The sequence below is a fragment of the Corylus avellana genome, chromosome ca1 (genome assembly GCF_901000735.1).
Source record: "Corylus avellana chromosome ca1, CavTom2PMs-1.0".
NCBI lineage: Eukaryota > Viridiplantae > Streptophyta > Magnoliopsida > Fagales > Betulaceae > Corylus > Corylus avellana.
The window spans coordinates 9545081-9564267 of record NC_081541.1 but is presented as its reverse complement, the minus strand read 5'-3'; the positions used below and the strand labels follow the sequence as shown (position 1 = coordinate 9564267).

At 37.0% G+C, this 19187-nt stretch overlaps 6 protein-coding genes and 1 non-coding gene across 9 annotated transcripts; 4 read left to right on the top strand and 3 right to left on the bottom strand.

The window, feature by feature from the left end:
* Window positions 1–3443: 3443 nt before the first annotated feature.
* On the top strand, window positions 3444–4028 carry LOC132177407 (uncharacterized). The gene has a single exon (XM_059589747.1). The coding sequence runs from the start codon at window positions 3465–3467 to the stop codon at window positions 4026–4028; it is 564 nt and encodes a 187-aa protein (XP_059445730.1). The 5' UTR covers window positions 3444–3464.
* Window positions 4029–5183: 1155 nt separating this feature from the next.
* On the top strand, window positions 5184–9262 carry LOC132174754 (glutathione S-transferase T3-like). 3 transcript variants are annotated; one of them, XM_059586440.1, is made up of 5 exons: window positions 5184–5313; window positions 5644–5735; window positions 5839–5883; window positions 8018–8413; window positions 8542–9262. In XM_059586440.1, the coding sequence occupies exons 4-5, from the start codon at window positions 8018–8020 to the stop codon at window positions 9088–9090; spliced, it is 945 nt and encodes a 314-aa protein (XP_059442423.1). In that variant the 5' UTR covers window positions 5184–5313; window positions 5644–5735; window positions 5839–5883; the 3' UTR covers window positions 9091–9262. The 3 variants fall into 3 exon arrangements, with proteins under 3 accessions (XP_059442423.1, XP_059442405.1, XP_059442413.1); XM_059586422.1 differs by lacking the exon at window positions 5839–5883; XM_059586430.1 differs by having other exon boundaries at window positions 5839–8413.
* A 1338-nt stretch (window positions 9263–10600) lies between these two features.
* Window positions 10601–11322, top strand: LOC132167429 (uncharacterized). The gene has a single exon (XM_059578397.1). It carries the CDS (start codon window positions 10720–10722, stop codon window positions 11272–11274), a length of 555 nt encoding a protein of 184 aa, XP_059434380.1. The 5' UTR covers window positions 10601–10719; the 3' UTR covers window positions 11275–11322.
* A 723-nt stretch (window positions 11323–12045) lies between these two features.
* LOC132168059 (uncharacterized) lies at window positions 12046–12668 on the bottom strand. Its single transcript, XM_059579129.1, has one exon. The coding sequence runs from the start codon at window positions 12595–12597 to the stop codon at window positions 12046–12048; it is 552 nt and encodes a 183-aa protein (XP_059435112.1). The 5' UTR covers window positions 12598–12668.
* Window positions 12669–13947: 1279 nt separating this feature from the next.
* LOC132164775 (uncharacterized) lies at window positions 13948–14906 on the bottom strand. Its single transcript, XM_059575335.1, has one exon. The coding sequence runs from the start codon at window positions 14581–14583 to the stop codon at window positions 13987–13989; it is 597 nt and encodes a 198-aa protein (XP_059431318.1). The 5' UTR covers window positions 14584–14906; the 3' UTR covers window positions 13948–13986.
* Window positions 14547–14742, bottom strand: LOC132168261 (U2 spliceosomal RNA). Its single transcript, XR_009438784.1, has one exon. It is a non-coding gene; the product is annotated as a U2 spliceosomal RNA (small nuclear RNA).
* A 1409-nt stretch (window positions 14907–16315) lies between the features above and the next one.
* LOC132190261 (protein CDC73 homolog) lies at window positions 16316–18263 on the top strand. The gene is made up of 3 exons (XM_059605202.1): window positions 16316–17564; window positions 17727–17809; window positions 17962–18263. The coding sequence occupies exons 1-3, from the start codon at window positions 16511–16513 to the stop codon at window positions 18052–18054; spliced, it is 1230 nt and encodes a 409-aa protein (XP_059461185.1). The 5' UTR covers window positions 16316–16510; the 3' UTR covers window positions 18055–18263.
* The last annotated feature ends 924 nt before the right edge of the window (window positions 18264–19187 follow it).

Below are 19187 nucleotides of genomic sequence, written 5' to 3'. Positions count from 1 at the left end.
TGTGGGATTCTGATGGGTCTTAAGGATATACTTTTTACCAACCCCATGCTAGTTTTTGTCCTCTTTTAAGTCTGCCCCTAGTTTTTGTACTCTCTAGGTAGGCTTCTTGTTTTTTCAACCAAGGTGTTAGAGTATTTATATTGAACTCTTCAAATAAAATTTAAATTTGTAAAAAAAAAATTTATTTTTTTAAATTTGAAGAATCACTTTAAAATGAACCAAATATTAAATTCTTTATATTTTCATCTACTTTAGTTAAATATTATTATTTTCTTTTCTTTTTTTAATTTTTTTTTTTCTTCTCGATGGATGAGAGATAAAAGAAAAATGAATATATAAGATTAAAAGACTAAATAACTTTTACTTTTTACCATGGTCACGCCAGGTAGAATAGCCAGAATCGGCCTCCCCCTCCAACCTTTTTCTGATTAGAAAAAAAAAAAAAAAAAGTAAAGAGTTTGTTAAATGACTCTTTTTGTAAGTTTTTTTTTAAAGAAAAGTCAAATTTAAATAGCTCAATGGGGATGCTCTTACATTCTGTGCCTTGAAATGAAGAATTGCTTACAATAATCTCACTTTGGAGACTGCAATGAGGCTATAAAAATTGCTGACATCTTCTTTGGAAGAACATATGCAATCCTGGTTCCTTAACATGGACTAATGCATTTTATCTTAACCAAGCTTTAAAACGTTCATTTTGCCAAATCAATCTTTATAAAGCTCCACTGCTATTTTACATCTTATGGAAATTGCCTTAGTGTTTCCTTTGCAATTTTGCAGCTGCAGAAGACTACTCCCATTGAAATGCTGATTTTTCTCAAAGTTGTGGACAACTCGAGGGGCAAAAAAATTGATGGGCATACAAGCTCTGAAGAGGAAGAGGAAGAAAGGTGCAAGATTGGGACACGCAATAGTTGCTTCGAGAAATGTTAAGGGCACCAAACTTTTTACCAGGAGTATCAAGATTATGTCAAACTTATCAAAACAATTAATAAAGGGAAATGTTACTGGAACCAATGAATGAACTCTTGTTATTCATCCGGATGGTAATGATAAATAGAATTTAGTAGTCTTATGACTTGGCTTGTACGCTAGTCTCAAGGAAAACATTAGATGGTGGAAATTCTAGGTCTCCATATGACTTTGAATGCCACAAAAGAAAAATGACTTATTCTGGTGCGATTTTTGAACTTGTATTTGAAAATCAGCGGTTAAATCATCGATTATTTTAAAACTTTAAGTTGATATGAAATTATAAATTTAATAATTTAATTTATATTTTAGCACTTTCCTTTACGTGTGGGACCAGACAACACTTCAATTATTTTAATTGAAAATAAATGATAAAAGAGTCATAATTTGAATTTTCGACATATATTAAATTACCACAATTTTCGACCTCCTTCTTGCCACCATCCGACTACTTCCCGATAGCTACCTCCTACTACCATTTCTGGCCACTACTATTTGCCACTGTGTATGATGGCCGTTCACCGTCTTCTACGATGAACTCGCAATTTTTTATTCTTGCCACACTGGATCTGCTCTCCCCCCTCCCCTAAAAAAAAACTGCCCAAAGAAAAAAAGTCTTAAAAGAAAAAGAAGAATAAAAAAATCAATTTTTTTTTTGTTTTTTTTTAATTTCAAACTTAAACTTACACTTTGAGTTTAAAAGGATGTTAGAATATAAAATTCTTGATCTACGTTAGTTTTGATCCCAATTTTCCAAATAAATCTTTTGTGTTGTACGCAATCAAGTGAACAATAGCAACAATGTAGATTTTCTCTCCACAGTTCATTACAAATTTCAACAAGAGCGGCTAATCTTATAGTAACTCTGTTACGTGCTTACGTAATGTGATGAGAACTAAGTAGAAAAATTGATATGGTAGGATTTTTGAGGAATCCTGAACCTCCTATAGGATTTTCGAGGAATCCTAAACTTCCTATGAACAATTCGAGGTGCTCTCAACTCCTGCAAACACAAGGTTTTGATTGATTTTCTTATTCATAAATAATGCAGTATTTAAAGACAATAGAAAATAGAGTCCCATATGAGATAGGACTTCCATTTAAAATAGGGAAATCTAATCCTACCTAAATAACAAATAACAAGATAAAAGAGATAAACATAACATAAGAGTCTTACCCACACAACAATATTAAAATAATAAAACAAGTATAAAACATTAATGAACTAAATTACCTAATTGATAATACTTCATAACAGACCCACTACCTAACAATGACTACATGTAACATTCCATCCCTCTTTGAATCAACCTTGTTCTCAAGGTCGGTGAAAATCTTTTTCCTTCTCCTTTGACACACCGTTTTTTTTTTTTTTTTTTTTTTTCTAAACCAAACAAAGAAGGCAATCTTCTTTTTCTTTTTTCTGGTGAACCACAAAACCAGGTTGCATTGATCACCAAATTTATTGTCTCTGTTGTGAAATGAGAACCTGGTGAAATTGTATTTGATGGTGGACTGAATTGTGTTGATGAATTTTTGGTGGTAGAACTTCGATGTGATGATGGTGGTGTGGTCGGATTTTTGAACATGACGGCTGAGTTTTGGCATTGTCGTGGTGGTAGTGGCGGTGTGGGGCATGCGGCTTTTGCACCCGCAACATCGTTTGTTGCTGCTCACGTAGGCGTTCATTTTTTATTTCAGCTAAAGTGCTCTCGAATCTGCCAAACAACTCGTTCATTTTTCTTTGGCATTCTTCTACTTTAAACCTTCAATGAGCAATTCGAGGTGCTCTCAACTCCTACAAACACAAGGTTTGAATAATTTACTTGATTGATTTTCTTATTCATAAATAATGCAGTATTTAAAGACAATAGAAAATAAAGTCCCACATGAGATAGGACTTCTATTTAAAATAGGAAAATCTAATCCTACTCAAATAACAAATAACAAAATAAAAGAGATAAACATAACATAAGAGTTCTACCCACACAACAATATTAAAATAATAAAATAACTATAAAACATTAATGAACTAAATAACCTAATTGACAATACTTCATAACAGACCCACTACCTAACAATGACTACACGTAACAAACTCTCACCCATAATCAAAGTGATACAGAAACATTGACCTTCTAGCTTCGATTGGGGTGATGTTAAACATCACGCCGGGCGTGCTGATGTGATATTTTAAAATATTAAAATATAATATTTTATTATTATAATAATTAAAAAAAAAAAAAAGCCGGGCGTGCATGACTGTTCATGCACACCGGCTATTCTGTATCATCACCCAATTCCATCAGAAGGCATGCCCCTTGTTCAGCGCCCGGCCTAAGAAGCTTGACCTTAGTCCTTTTACAAAAGGGGCTGCCAATTACTCCTTTATTGTATGCATTATCTCCGGGCAACTTTTTGTTGTGGTTCATTTTTTCCTTAAGTAGACGCAAAAGAAACCATTGCTAGATAATCTTAATCAAGAAGTACAAATGGAAGGAGGTTCTTGCAAATCGGACGGGAAAGAAGGTGGCAATGAATTGAGTGAGATCACTCTTCGGCCATTGGATCTTTCTGACATAGACCATTTCATGGTGTGGGCTGCAGATGATAAAGTGAGTCGCTTTTGCTCATGGGAAACCTACACTAGCAAAGAAGCTGGCATAGACATGATGAAGAACAAGATTATCCCTCACCCATGGTTCAGGGCAATTTGCCTTGACAACCGGCCAATTGGGTCCATTTCAGTGACCCCAAAGACAGGAGTCGACGAGTGCAGAGGTGAGATTGGCTATGCTTTGGGCTTCAAGTACTGGGGCAGAGGAATTGCAACGCAGGCTGTGAAAATGGTGGCTAATACTATATTTAGTGAGTTTCCACAGCTGGAGAGACTTGAAGGTTTTGTTGATGTGGAAAATGTGGGCTCCCAGAGGGTGCTGCAGAAGGCTGGGTTCCAGAGGGAAGGTGCTCTGAGAAAGTATTTTCGTTCGAAGGGGAAAACCAGAGACATGGTGATGTTTAGTCTTCTTTCTACTGATCCCCAACCCCAAGCATGAATATTTTTTGTACACAGTTGAATTAATGTCTGTGATTTGTGAATCGCAAGGCACCCTCCTCCTGCATAAAACATTGTTGAAAATTCTGTTGAAATGCTGTGAAATGTTCTTGATCTTGTCATTTACAAAGTCTATTACAACGATTATCTTGAAGAAAATAGGACTTGTTTGCTAATGCTTTTTAGGACTGAGGCATGCCTCTCTCCTTATCCAAGTTTGAAATTTGTGCAGAGTTTGAAACGGAACAATGACTTTGGGAAGGGGGGTTGGTCCGGTATGTGTCTATGTGGCAAATGTTATTCTTACTAATCTCAAAGGGTTGGCTAAAGTGATAAAAGTCTTAGTCTTGGTGACATCTTTATTGGGTTTAAGGTTTAAGATTACGCCTGCTGACGAAATTGGAATCTAACCCGATCTATATGGAAGAGGCGATTTGCATGGGTCCAGAAGTTCTCCATCATAAAAAAAAAATAAAAATAAAAACCCCTAATATCATATTAACCTTCTTCCCTAAAGATAAATAAACACAAATGTAGTATCCCTAGGGCCTAGGCTCACTTGTAAGTTTGTAAAATGGTGTAGTTGCACAAGGGACCGTATCCCACAATAATTTTGTTCAATAAAATCATTAGACTAGCTTTTTCAATGGGATTGCTAGGGTTCTTTTCCTCATATTATAGCCCAATAATACTTGACACTAGGGATAGAACCAATTTCTAATCATCCAAACTTAAAAGCCTTTTGGATCAAGGAAGAGTCCATTACCATAAAAATTGAAAGAAAGGAATTAGAATGTTTTTTAGTAATTTTTTATTGTAAGTAACATGTGTTACATTCATAATGGTGTTGACGTGGCGCATTAGCAGATTTTGTAAACTTTTCTAATAACATAAACTAACTTTTCTAATAACATAACATAAATCGAAGTTGAAGGACAAAAATTGCATTTGTAAAAAACATAAAAACAACAAAAACAACCTAGTTTCCATGTATTCTTTTTTTATGCTAAGATGTATTTTATGTTAAACGACAATAGTAAAGAAAGACTTGGAAGTTGGAACACATGCCGTTCGCTCGACGACCTACCGCACAACGTTGCCTTCCTTATTTCACAAAAAGCCCTATCTCTCTCTCTCTCTCGCTCTGTCTCTCTCACTCGTGCGGCAAAGGCCCCATCTCCATTTTTTTTTTTGGGGGGGTTGGTTCTTAAACACAGTGTTCCAGTTATAAAAGAAAGGAAATATAAAAGTTTTGGCTGCAGAATTTTATTCGAAACGGTCTTTCGGTACGTGATTTTACGCAGTGGGATTTTCCCAGGGGCACTCTTCTCTTTGCTTTCTAATTACGTGGTTCTTGATCGAAAAGCTGCAAAAATTATTATTAGCTGATTGGATGTGAAATCCCGGTCAAGTTTTGATTGGTTGAATTTCTTGGCTTGTTTTTCTTTTCTGGCTGCTGCTTGTTTGTGCAATGAACTGCATTTCATCTGACGAAGACAACAAATTAATTTTTTTTTTTTTAGTTTTTGTCCTTTTTTATTATTTTTAAAATTTTTTAAATTTGGTTAACTCATTGCATCTTGTTCAATGTGTTGGAAAAAAAAAAAAAATACCAGTAGGCCGTTCATCAATGGAGGGTCAAAGCGACACCATTTCTGGTTTACCAAGCACATCGCATGAGAAAACATGCAGCAGTTCCTCATCTCAGGTTAGTGTTTTTCTCCATTGTTATTGTTATTATGACTATTATTGTTGTTCGCCTAAATATTATAGCTGTAATTGTGGAAGATTTTCATTTGTTTGTTATGCAGTAATCTTTGAGATTTTGCATTTTGTGGGTGGTCGAGATATGAAAGGTAATGCCCTTGTAATCTTGCAAAGTGCTTTGCATTCAATAGAGATTTACTGTAGGGCAACTTCTAACGGGCTATGTGCCATTGACAACCTTAGTGGTTTAGATGAGGCATGATTACTTGAATGCTTTCAGCTAATGCTTAATTTTTTTTAGACCTGCTACCTTTTGAAAATATTCTGTCAAGAATATATGAGACACATGGATCAAACTTTTTGACTGTCAGAAAAATATTCTCTCAGAGCTGTCAGTAGGCCAGACGGTTTTATTCCTCTGGGGAGTTATGTTCACCTCCATAATCAGAACAGGAAGCTTACCTGGATTCCCTAGATTTAATGTGGGGTTTCTGATGGGCTTCAAGAAAGAGACCCCCCAAATAGGGAGAAAAAGAAGAACACAAGTCTAGAAAGTTAGTAAAACAAGAAAAACGAGGACTATTGTATACCGCTGACCAAGCATAAAGAGATTTGAACATATATGTTCTTAACTCTAACACTGGTGTCTCACAAACTTCAAAGCTCCATGTGTTTTGCTCTCTCCAAATGCACCACATTAAGCATAGAGGAGCTATCCTCCAAGCCTTTAAAATGCTACTTTCCAATTGACCTTTCCAGGTAGCTAACAACTTCACCACCCTTCTAAGCATGACTACTCTACACCAAAACCCAACAATTCTCTAGCCACTTCTTTATAGTAGAGAAGAAGATCATCTATGGTCTCCTCACTCCTCTTACACATGCAACACTAATCCACCACTTTAACATTCATCTTCCTCAGGTTATCCAACATTAAAATCTTTCCTAATGCCGTCGTCCACACAAAGAACCACTCTTGAAGGAGCCTTATTTTTGCGAGAAATATTTCTGACCAACCCTATTCTAGTTTTTGTTCCTTTTTATTTTACGTCTTCCCCTAGATGGTATCTAATTAGTGCAATGATGTATCTAGATTTTTCCTCTTTCTTCCCACCCATTTTCTTCCAATAAAGGGTTGCTTATAAAATTCACTTGTCCAGAGGCCAATAGCATCATGCCATGAAAGGAAGAATTGCGTGTATTAAGGTACTTGATAACATTTCTTTGTTGAACTTCTGGGTATTCCTTAGGATAGGAAAATAAGTTCTGGACATTGTAGAAAATCAACAATTATTGCTGTCTTTGGTTTCGGATTCTCAATTTTTGTCCAAGAATTCGTGGGTTTTGAATACTTTATAGATTTTTTTTTTTGGTAGTTTTTGTGGGTTTTGGGCATAATTAACTCGTTAATTGGAATTTGAGTTAATTAAAAAAATAAAAAAATAAAAAAGGAATTCGAGTTGTGGAGTGTATTTTTTAGAACGCTAGTTTGGATACTGAGAAAATTGACTAGTAGAAATGAAATTGCAGTTGGCTTTTCTGTTTTTTGTTGCTTTGGTTTCGAACAATTTTCTCAAAACATATATATTGTTCTGCAAGGCTCACTTGTGGTTGTTTTTCTCGCCAAAAAATTCTTTTCTTAGCTTGTCTTTAAAATCAAAAGGTTTGTATAGTAGTATGAATTCTAAATGGTTTGGAAAACTGAGTATTGGTGTTATAGATAACTTGGAAGTTTCAAGGTTTGTGCAGATCTATGGCACAATGTATATTGAATTCATATACAGTAGCCAGTTGACCCTGTATCTCTTATTGCACTTAATTAACATGATATTTGATTACTGATTAGTTGAACGGGTATAGTGTTGTTTGTTGCATTTAATTTATGAATAATTTTGTGTGTCCTTTCTGCTTCTATTGATTTTAGAAATGTAAAATTTAATCCAATAAGTTTTCATCCACCATGTGAGTGTTATCAAAGGTTAACTATGATGTCATACAAATTTCTATGTGGAGTGGTGAATCAACACAATTTTGTCTTGTTGACTCTACATGCACCCAAAATTTCCTTCTTTTAATTGATTTCAAGTATCATTTTGCAAATTAAGAGGGGAAAAAAATCAAAATCCGGTGCTACTGATTATGAGTTATCCACCCAACTTTCAACTCATTATGGTTTAATCTCTGTTAGTTTTATTGTACTGGTTGACTGTTGTATATAATTTTGAATGTTCTTGTATATGGTTTCTGCATTGTAATGTTTTTGGTTCACTATGCTCTTACAAGATGGGTTCACAAATGAGTGAAGGCCCTTTCTCCACTATGCTCGTACAAGTGGGGGAACAAGGCTACAATGAAACTCTTCCCCAAGCTAGCCTGGGATCCACTACTAAGAAATCTCAACGGGGTAGAAACTTCTCCATTGAAGAAGACATTATACTAGTAACGGCTTGGCTCAATAGTGACATTGATCTAATTCAAGGGAATAATAAAAAACCCAAGACATTTTGGGAAAGAATTTCAGAGAACTACCATGAACACAACAAAGAAACCATGATTGAACGTTCTATGCATTCTTTATCAAATCGGTGGTCAACCATCCAACTTAGCACCAACAAGTTCTGTGAGTACTTAGCACAAGTTGAATCGAAAAATCCAAGTGGTGTTAGTGACCAGGACAAGGTATAAATGGATTGTTACTAATAGTGTAAATGAACCACTAATTAGTTTCAAGATTCTAATTATTTTCAATCTGTGTAATTTTATTATTATTATTATTATTATTATTATTATTATTATTATTTTTCCAGATTGATGAGGCGAAGGCTTTGTATAGAAAATTCGAAAAGATAACATTTCAATTTGATCATTGTTGGAACATGTTGAGGAAGGTGCCAAAATGGAACTCACGTATGGTTCAAATGAAATCTAGAAGAAAATCAATTGGTACAAGTTCTCCTTCTACTCCGGAGGCGATACATTTATGGGAAGACAACGATGTTGAAAATGTGTTTGTAGACTTTGAGAAACCACTAGGCAAGAAGACCTCAGAAGATAGAGAGAGAAAACGAAAGAGCAAAGATTCTCCTACTTCGAATACTATGGATGCTTTGAGTAAATTAAAGGAAGGGAAGATGATATCATATGAGGAGAGAAATGAACAGATTTATACGGTAAAGGAAGAGGTTATTCTTGTTGAAAAACAAAAGCTTGAGATTGAACAAAGGAAAGAGGAAAGAGAACAAAGGAAAGAGGAATGGGAAATTATGATGATGGATACAAGTAACTTGTCTCCAATGCAGCAAGAATATATTCATTTACGTCGAGTGGAAATCCTTGAGAAGCGTAGGAGTAAATAGTCATCAGCATTGGAATGTATTTATTTAAGTGAATTAATCATGACATCTTGTTTTGCACAAGGATTTTGTTGTGTTTGTTAAGTACTTTCTGTTTCTTTGGTATCTAGTGATGATAATATACTTTTCTAAGGTTCTATTCTAATTGTGTATAGGTATTTGATTATGGGAAAGTAGTAATGACAAGTTCGTTTTAAGCAGATGTTGTCCATATTATGTTGGTCACAGATGAGGACTGCAAACAATCATTTTTAGATGCATAATTTGTTGTTGATTAGTTCTCGATATCCTGTAAAGAAGCGCTGATTTGTATTTAATTGATGGTAACTTACAAAATTGAAAATTGATTGAAGACTAGCATACGTAGACAGTGTGATCATACAAAATTAAAAAGTTCAAGTTCTTAAAATTAGCTATGTATTTGCCATAAATATTGCTTGACGAGGTTTGATTGGAGCAGGGAATGGGTTTCTGTCTTTAATGTGAAGATGATTTTGTATTAAGCCCACAAGTTTAGGTGTATGCTCGTTTGACGGTGGTTCGAGGGGACTATCATTGATTTGTTTATAAACAAAGCCATATGCTCCAACGTATAAATCTTACTCATCTTCAACAATTATATTATGCTCGCTATTATAATCTCTTTAAACGTTTCAAGGTAGTAAGACCGTGCAGGTTCATGCACAGTTACAAAGCATTCCAAATATTCGCTCTATATCCATTTTTGCTAACTCTTGAGCTGTAGCAAAAATTGTTTTTCGAATATTGTCCACGAATGATATATATATATATATATATATCAACCATCAGTGAGCTAGTATCCAATTGTATAGGTGTGATCATTAATTGAGTTGTTAACCAAAGGAGCACGCCCTTCAACTAGATTGCTAGATACAAAATGAATAATGTAACCTGGATAAACGTTAGAGTCGTAACACAACTTGGTCATATAACTGCTTGTCGGAGGACAAGGAGGCCGCTGGCGGAGAATGTTTAGAAAAAAATGTTAAAATAGAAAAATAAATGCTCCTAAGATACAAAGTCACTTTTCTTAAAAAAGTATGGCTATGTTTGGCAACAGGCCGGGCCGACACTGTAGCTAGAACGGCACTGTTCCAGCTACAGTGCCAACAGCAAAAATTGACTTTTTGCTTAATTTTTTTTTTTTTTTTTTTTAAGTAAAATATTAAAAAAAAGAAAAAATGATGAGAAAGGGGTGGCTGGCTTTAAAAAATAAATAAATAAATAAATAAGCAAACAGTCAATTTTTGCTGCTGGCACTGTAGCTGGAACAGTGCCGTTCCAGCTACAGTGCCAGCCTGGCCTGTTGCCAAACATAGCCTATTTGTCTCTAACAATATTATGCACTGGGTTATAACAAACATTTTTTTCAGGATACAATGACAGCATAAGTCTTTTGACGGTTGTAGCAATACACTTGGAAAACCAGTCAACCAAGGCGGCTATAAGCATTTATTAGTTTTGCAATTGCAATCTTGCCCACCACAACTATCTTACCTGATATCCAGGCAACTTCTTGTGGTCATTTTTCAACAGATATAAAAGGCCAATACCCTAGCCACTTTCCAACTAGGTCTTTCCTTAATAGACAATTGTAATCAAGAAGTACAAATGGAAGGAAGTTCTTGCAAATCAGAAGGAAAAGAAGGTGGAAATGGATTCAGTGAGATCACTCTTCGGCCATTGGATCTCTCTGACATAGACCATCTCATGGTGTGGGCTACAGATGATAAAGTGACTCGTTTTTGCTCATGGGAACCCTACACTTGTAAAGAAGATGGCATAGAGTTTATCAAGACCAAGGTTATTCCCCACCCATGGTTCAGGGCAATTTGCCTTGACAGCCGGCCAATTGGTGCCATTTCAGTGGCCGAAAATTCGGGCAATAAGTGCAGAGGTGAGCTTGGGTATGTTTTGGGCTCCAACTACTGGGGCAAAGGGGTTGCAACTAGGGCAGTGAAACTGGTGGCTAATACTATATTTAGCGAGTGGCCACACTTGGAGAGACTTGAAGCTCTGGTTGATGTTGAAAACGTGGGCTCCCAAAGGGTGCTGGAGAAGGCTGGGTTCCAGAGGGAAGGTGTTCTGAGAAAGTATATTTTTCAGAAGGGGAAAACTAGAGACATGGTTATGTTTAGTCTTCTCTCTACTGATCCCAAAACCTGAATATTTGTACAAATTTTAATTATCAAGGCTTTTGTTATTTTAAATTTATTTTCAATACTTTTGTGCAATGTCTTAGCTTCCTTCTTGCCTAGCTTTTCCAATGTGGGACAAAACCAGGGTCCTACTTTGGTAGAAGTGAAAAACAAATGGGATTTATGCCATAAATTAACCTTAATTATGAGTTGGGTGGGGTGCGCTAGGCCGATGCTTTGGTGCAACGCATAGGCGACGAACGAGGGCTCCAGTAGCAAGCTACGTGGTGAGCCTTCCCCAAAGAAAAATAAATTTAATATCGTGTGGCCCATATCAGATATTAAAAAGGTATGAGTTTAATTAGGGTAATGATAAACAGAACGCTGAATATAAACAGTTATGTATGCCCAGCGTGCTGTGAATCATTACTCAAGTTTAAATCATGAGACATGTTTTTTTGTATAATGCCCCGTTTGAGCTCTCCTCTGCCTTTTTCGATGTGGGACAAGACCGTCAGACTTTTGCAAGTGGCCATAATAACTTCAAGAAAACAAAAACTTTTGCTTTACAGAATTTCATATATGGAGCAGAGATTCTGGGAATGTGGATTTTGTTGACTTCAACCACAGATTTCACGAGTCTATCAGACTATCATGGATATTATGTTGGCATTTAACTAAACTCGTGTTCCACAAATTAAAAATTCAATCAATGGGGAAAAAAAGGAGCGAAAGGAACATATTAATATTAAGATTAATAGCATTGCTTATGATCATAATCATTCGGAATCCAATCCACTCACAACATATTATCAGTTATTAGGAAGCTATACATAAACATGTCTCTAATTTCTCCTTTGCAAAATCCATACTTTCTTAACAACCCTTCTCTCAGAAACCCAACCTTTTCTAGCACCCTTTGAGACCCCTTATTTTCTACCTCTACCAAAGCTTCAACCCTCACCAAATCTGGAAATTCTGTGAAAACTCCAGAGATTGCCATCTTCAATGCTATTGTGACTATGCCTTGCCCCCAGTAATCCTTTGCCAGAGCATAGCCAATGTGCGCTCTGCATCGGTTGTCCCTGGATTCTGGCCGGATGGAAATGTAGCCAATCGAACGGTCATCCAAACATATTGATCGACGCCAAGGGTGGGGTATGGCAACCTTCTCAAGGTATGTCAATGCTTCTTCCCTGGAGGTGATGTTCCATCTAAGATAGCGCGTTACTCTGTCATCGCTAGCCCATTTCAGGAAGTCATCAACGTCAGAGAGCTTGAATGGACGGAGGGAAATTCGTGAAGAATCCATTGAACTTGCGTACTGAATTTGAAAATGTACTTGGTGCATAAGGTGAAGCTTTATGTAATGGCCAAGAATGTTACAGAGCTTGGTCAATTATGGTATACATTATTGACAACCCGGCCGGTCAAATGATGTTGATGTTGGTGGGTACTTTCTACTTCTTTTCCCTTTTTTTTCTTTTTCTTTTTTTTTTTTTTCAAGGAAAATGGTACGAGGGACTGTTAAATCATTATTTATTTTAATTTTTTATCTTGCTATCATGTAAAATTATTATTTATTATAAAAGTTTTAAGTCGATAAAAAAAGTAATTTAATAATTTAATTAATACTTTAATCGAAAGTGATGGACTATTTTATTTAAAGAGAAGTGATAAAGACACAATTTTGGCTCAATTTTTCTCTTATGTGTTCATTAAAAAAAAAAAAAAAAAAAAAAATTCTGAAGCAATAACATCAGTCATTTTTTTATTTGGTATTTTTTTTTTTAAATACCAAATAAAAAAATGGCTATATAGTATGTTATTGCTTCAGAATTTTTTATTATTATTTTGTTTTTTTTTTAAAAAAAAGAGAAAAATTAAGCTAAAATTGTGCTAAAAAATTATATTTTTATCATGCATCTTATTTAAATATGACCATAATAACACATGCTCATCAAAACTGCACATGAAAGTACATTGAACTTGCTAGGTAACAGACAAATCGGCCATTATCATTCCAAGCTGGAAATTTTGTCTTAAGACGGGAAATACCTTCTTCTTCTTCTTTTTTAAGGAAAATGATACATTTTTTTTTTCTAAGGAAAATAATACGATAGTGTTAAATTATCATTTATCTTAACATCTGATTATAATATTATATTAAATCATCGTTTATTTTAAAAGTTTATATTGATAAAAAATAATTATTATTTAATCAGTACTTTAACTAAAATCGTTGAAAGGTAGCAGACAAATCAGCCATTATCATTCCAAGCTGGAAATACATTTTTGAACCATGGAATATTTTGGAGTAGCCCATCCATTGCAACTAGTCGGAATATAGTATATTGACGTGACACTATTTAAAAACATATTCCACCCATAATACTATTAAATTAATTCCACCATCTCATAGTCTTACTTTTTTTTTTTTTCTTTTTCTATTTGCTGTTGAATAACAAAGTTTGATACACCACATCTTTTCTATGACTCTTTTCTTGTTAATTTCATAATATTATATCAAATAAACAAATTATCAAGGCAGCGTGGAAAAAGAATTAGGATGTTCTCTATTTTATTTTTTATAGTGAAAGGTATTTTTGTTCGTTCTCAAATTGAAAAAACAAAAATATTTTTTTAGAATCACTACTATAACTAACTAAATATTATCTAATTTATTTGAACGGCATATTACTTGAATTTAACTAACCGGATGGAGAAGAGGAATTACAATTCAAGGAATATTGGGATCGGTAGACAAAAGACTGTACATCACAATATCCCTGCTCTGCCCTTTGTTAAAGATATACTTCCTCATCACACCTTCCCTGAGGAACCCAAGCTTCTCCAAGACCCTCTGGGAGGCCTTGTTCTCCAACTCAACCAGAGCTTGAAACCTGACCACTTCTGGGAACTCTTTTAGCCCTTCAGCGATGCCCATCTTCACTGCTCTACCTGTTATACCTTTTCCCCAGTACTCCGCAGCTAAGGCGTACCCAACGTCTGCCCTGCAGCTGTCATCACCGGATCCCGGCACGACGATAATAAATCCGATCGAACGGTCAGCTATGCATATGGATCTACAATAAGGGTGCGGGATGCAGTAGTCGTTTATGTAGGCAAGTGAATCTTCCTTGGATGTGAAGGTGTTCCACCGTGTGAACCGTGTGACTCTATCGTCGCCAGCGTACATCAAGAAGTCATCCGCATCGGAGATTTTATACGGACGGAGTGCGATTTTTGAAAGATCAATCTCCATTGTTGAAGAAGAAGAAATCTTTGGTTTCCGTTTGGGTGGGGTGCGCCAGGCCGATGCTTTAGTGCAACGCATGGGCGACGCACGAGAGGCCCAGTAGCAAGCTACTGTGGTGGGCTCTCCCCCCAGAAAAATAAATTTAATATCGTGTGGCCCATTGGGCCACGTATCAGATATTAAACTGATAAGAACAGATACTACACTTGATCTTAGCCAAAAGGCCGAGAAAGGTATGCTTAAGCCTTGTTCTGATTCTTTCTTTTATTGTCCACTTTTTCAATCCCCTTCTCTCTCTTTAACGGTGTGGGACTTTCGACTTGAGACGAACATAATCCGGGCAAGGTTGGAGACAAGGTTGGGCAAGTGGGCTTTGAAGAATAAAAAATGTTATATGTATTCTCGAGTGCTCACTATTTCTGACGTGGTAATAAAATTTACTATTAAATATTATATGTATTTTTATTTGTAATTTTATCTAATAGTAATTTTAATTGTCACAAACTAGCCATGGCCATCCATAGTTTTGAATGATTCTATATAAATATATTTCAATGTACATCTTTGAGCCAAAAAAAATTTAGTTTGGCCCCTCGCCCCTTTAAAAGGAGTCCAAAAGATAAGTACACTAATAAACTCGTTCCCATATGGCTTAGAAAAAATTGTTCCTAAATGAATTTGGTCTAATTTTACACCAAAATTGATAATATTTTTCTTTTGGTAAACAAATTTCAGCCAGGGTGGTGGCAGCGGCATTTGGCCTCGCAGTGGTAGTGGGTTCGGGTTGGGCAGTGGCAATGGAGATTTTCAGTGGTGGCAATGGCGTTTGATTTAGTATTTTGATAACATTTGATATTTTTGTTTTAGACTGATTTTTTCTTTTTTTTTTTGTCAAGTCCACACAAGGGAAGGGGGAGAAGATGGATTGGAACTAGTCCGCTTCATGAGGTGTGGTTTACAACCGATTGAGTTACCCCTTGAGACCTCTAGACTGATGTATTAACGTTTCATTGAAGGGCATAAAATACTTAATTTGTGTCAATTAAAGCCGTAATTGAGCCAGGCTTTAAAATTTTAATATTTTCTCGTTTATGAGGATGCCTATTCAAGGCAAGCTATGAAATATACGTTCAAACTCGGTTTGTTGGAAGCTTGCCCGAGTTCGAGCTCAAGTTCGGCTATTCAATTTTTTTAATGTATAATCCAAGTGAAATTCAAATCCGAGTTTGTGAACAACTTTTATACATTTATGTATAGTATAAATATATAACATGTAACTATATATGACATATTATACAATATACTATATAACTAAAGTCTATAGGTAATAGTATATATATACATTTTTGTTTATAGACTATAGTTAACTGCTTAACTATGCTTACCTAGTTAGTTAGTTGCTTCGTAATATTAAGTTAGTGTATATTAACCAACTAGCTAATAACATAATATGTTAGTTAACATTAAGCAAGTATATGTGTATATATGTGTATGTGTATGTATGTGTTATGCACACGACCCTTAATTGAGTTGGGTTGAGCTTTAAACGAGATAGGCTTGCGAGTTTTAATTTAAAGAATGAAATGTGTCACTTAATAATCAAGTATATTTTTACAATCACAAACTCGTTTTTGTAATCACTGGTCGAGTTCTAATCAAGATTAAAAACGGATTGTCAATCATACGGTTTTATAGAACATCAATCCCAAATGGTTTTATAGAACGTAAACGGTAAAAATCCCAAACGGACCTTAATAAATGTACCGTACCAAAGTTACCGGAAAATGTGCTTATGCTTGGCATCAGCCGAAAAGTAATTAACCCTCGAATGGAAAAAGTACCCTCGCAACCAGGCCTCTCCTCTCCGCAGTGTTGGCCTGAAAATTACCTTAGCCTGGAAATATTTTCCCAATCAACAAGTCCGTCTCTCTCCGCTGTATTATCGCTCACTCAGCTCTTGTCCACCCACTAAGACCGACTCTGACTCTCGCTCGGTGGCTCGCACATGGACCCGCTCTCGGCCCTGCGCGACTACACCATCCGGGGCGAGCTGGACCGGATCGTGCGGGTGAACGATGAGTTCCGATTCGGCTTGGAGTACTCGTTCCCATGCTCGGCGGAGACGGCCTACCGGTCGAAGCAGGGCAGCCTCTACACCCTGGAGACCCTGGTCTTCTTCGTGAGGAACCACCAGTTGAAGCACATAGAGTACCTCCAGAAGGCCCGCCCGCAGGGAATCCCCGCCGTCACTTTGCCCGACCGCAAGCCTCTGCTCGAGTATCTCCAAGGGAAGGTCTCCTCCTCCGACGCCATCGAGTTCCTCGTTCCCCCCAACAACGTTAACACCAACTCCAGCGCCAAATTCCCCGATTTGCCCCTTTCTTCCTCCCTTGTAGCCTCCGATTCCCTGGCCCCAAATCTCAACGCGATCAACGACGCCCGTGCGGGAAAACCTCAGGATGTGGATCTGCCGTCGGTGATGACGATGATCAGAGCGATGGAGCGGCCTCTGAAGGACCGGGAGTCGCTGCTGGAGTGCAAGCAGAGGGACTTCTACAGCGTGCTGGTGGCTTCGACGAAGCGCGAGGAGGAGCGGCAGAGAATGGATTCGCAGCAGAGGAAGGATGGGCTGGTGGCGAAGAGCAGGCTGATGGGTTCGGAGGAGACGCGATACGGGGACGAGTCAGCCTACGACGCGACGCCGAAGCCGAAGATGCATCTGAAGGGGACCAAGATCGGGGAGGGGGTGCCAATAATCCTGGTGCCGAGCGCGTTCCAGACGCTATTAACGATCTACAATGTGAAGGAGTTCTTGGAGGACGGAGTGTTCATTCCCACGGACGTGAGGGTGAAGCAGATGAAGGGGGCCAAGCCGGATTGCGTGACGGTGCAGAAGAAGTTCAGCAGGGATAGGGTGGTGACGGCCTACGAGGTCAGGGACAAGCCCTCAGCTCTCAAGCCAGAGGACTGGGATCGGGTCGTGGCGGTTTTCGTGTTGGGGAAGGAGTGGCAGTTCAAGGACTGGCCATTCAAGGACCATGTCGAGATTTTCAATAAGAGTGAGTTTGTTGATTTTCTGGTAAACTGAGTTTAAGATGGATGGTAGAATTAAGATATATTTGTTTGGATTTAAGAATTTAGTCTTTTTGTCTTGAATTGTGTGCGCTTTCTGAACTATGTTAGGACCGATTGGGATAATGTATGTGTTGAATTGTATGCAGTTATAGGATTTTTTATGCGTTTCGAAGATGACAGTGTGGAGTCCGCGAAGAATGTGAAGCAGTGGAACGTAAAGATCATCTCGGTGGGTATTGTTTCACTTGAGCTGGTTTGTTCTTTTGATGTTGTTTATGTTAAAGCTTGGGATTGTCATATGGGATTGATTATCTCTGTAACTTTTTCTTTGATTTCTTTGCTTTTTTAGCATTCAATGTGACGTGCATTTCATATGTGCAGATCAGCAAGAATAAGCGACACCAAGACAGGACTGCAGCCCTGGAGGTGTGGGACAGACTAGAAGAATTTGTGCGGTCACGGTCACATTCTTGATGCTCGCCGGCTTTCTAGATAAGCTGTATGAATGTTTCTGATGTTTGTGATCTCTTAGACCCGCATACTCAATGTAACTTTAGATCTAGTTATGATGTTTGAATATATTAAGAACATCTTTATTGTTAATATTCTCAAGATATACTCTTGCGTTGCTTCATGAGAGGCTTATTCAAGCCTCATTTGCCAATACAATGAGTTGACCTCAAGCCTAGTTCATGCAAATTTACTTGATTAGCAAAGGCCAAAATTGCCCAGAGCTTGATTTGATTATGCTTTCAATATTTTGGAATTCATACATAATGGGAGATCTGAGACTAGGGATGATAAATGCACAAGCTTCTCAGAAACAACTTCTGTGCAGCTGGGTGGTAGGATGTTTCTATAGTCTTTTAACAAATCAAGTTGAAGCAATGCTGGGCTCAACTTTGATTTGTTCTTGAGTAGTTGGGCAACTTCATCTAGCTGTAGGGGTGTATATTTTCAGGACCTTTTTGACCAAGAGTATCAATTAGCAAGTCATAACTTATCAAAAAAAAGAAAAAAAAAGAGCAAGTCATAGTCAAGATTATGGTATTTTGACGTGTAGCTTAGATGGGAGGATAGGAATTCTTGAATAGACCGCCCTTGTAAGGTTTTGTCATATTATCTGTACAATCTTCTTTAGGTTTGCTCAAAAGCTAATTGCTCAGAAGCTAAGCATATCTGAATCTTTGGGATATGGTTATTACTGTTGCCTGCTTTGTTCTTCTCCTTCTCTGTTATGGTTTAAAGTAAAGATAAATCAATCTAAATGATCCACAACTTCAGTAACTGGGTTTCAATTTCTGAACTACAAAAATAAATTATATATTTGAGCAGTCTGGAGTAGAACTCGGATCCTTACACTAATCAATTGATTGACTACAAAGACTGCTTCCAATCTTTGATCCTTGATTAGAAAAGCATAACTGCAGCGTTCTCACAGTAGTCAAAGGGATAGACATATTTGATAGAAATTGGGGTAGGCAGATCTGGGCTGATTAATCAGAGAGGGGTCTTTTGGCCCTTTGCATTTGCCTCTTTGTACTTGCAAACTCCCACACAAAGCCTCTTCTTGCCTGAATGTTTATATGCTGGACCTGCTAGACAGA

What these genes read in the sequence shown, in the direction of transcription:
- LOC132177407 (XM_059589747.1), top strand. Translation starts at nt 3,465, where the DNA reads ATGGAAGGAGGTTCTTGCAAATCGGACGGGAAAGAAGGTGGCAATGAA.
- LOC132174754 (XM_059586422.1), top strand. Translation starts at nt 5,658, where the DNA reads ATGGAGGGTCAAAGCGACACCATTTCTGGTTTACCAAGCACATCGCAT. An exon ending in GCAGCAGTTCCTCATCTCAG is followed by an intron (nt 5,736 to 8,017) that starts GTTAGTGTTTTT and finishes TGCTCTTACAAG; the next exon opens with ATGGGTTCACAAATGAGTGA. An exon ending in GTGTTAGTGACCAGGACAAG is followed by an intron (nt 8,414 to 8,541) that starts GTATAAATGGAT and finishes TTATTTTTCCAG; the next exon opens with ATTGATGAGGCGAAGGCTTT.
- LOC132167429 (XM_059578397.1), top strand. Translation starts at nt 10,720, where the DNA reads ATGGAAGGAAGTTCTTGCAAATCAGAAGGAAAAGAAGGTGGAAATGGA.
- LOC132168059 (XM_059579129.1), bottom strand. Translation starts at nt 12,597, where the DNA reads ATGCACCAAGTACATTTTCAAATTCAGTACGCAAGTTCAATGGATTCT.
- LOC132164775 (XM_059575335.1), bottom strand. Translation starts at nt 14,583, where the DNA reads ATGCGTTGCACTAAAGCATCGGCCTGGCGCACCCCACCCAAACGGAAA.
- LOC132190261 (XM_059605202.1), top strand. Translation starts at nt 16,511, where the DNA reads ATGGACCCGCTCTCGGCCCTGCGCGACTACACCATCCGGGGCGAGCTG. An exon ending in TGTCGAGATTTTCAATAAGA is followed by an intron (nt 17,565 to 17,726) that starts GTGAGTTTGTTG and finishes AATTGTATGCAG; the next exon opens with TTATAGGATTTTTTATGCGT. An exon ending in GGAACGTAAAGATCATCTCG is followed by an intron (nt 17,810 to 17,961) that starts GTGGGTATTGTT and finishes TCATATGTGCAG; the next exon opens with ATCAGCAAGAATAAGCGACA.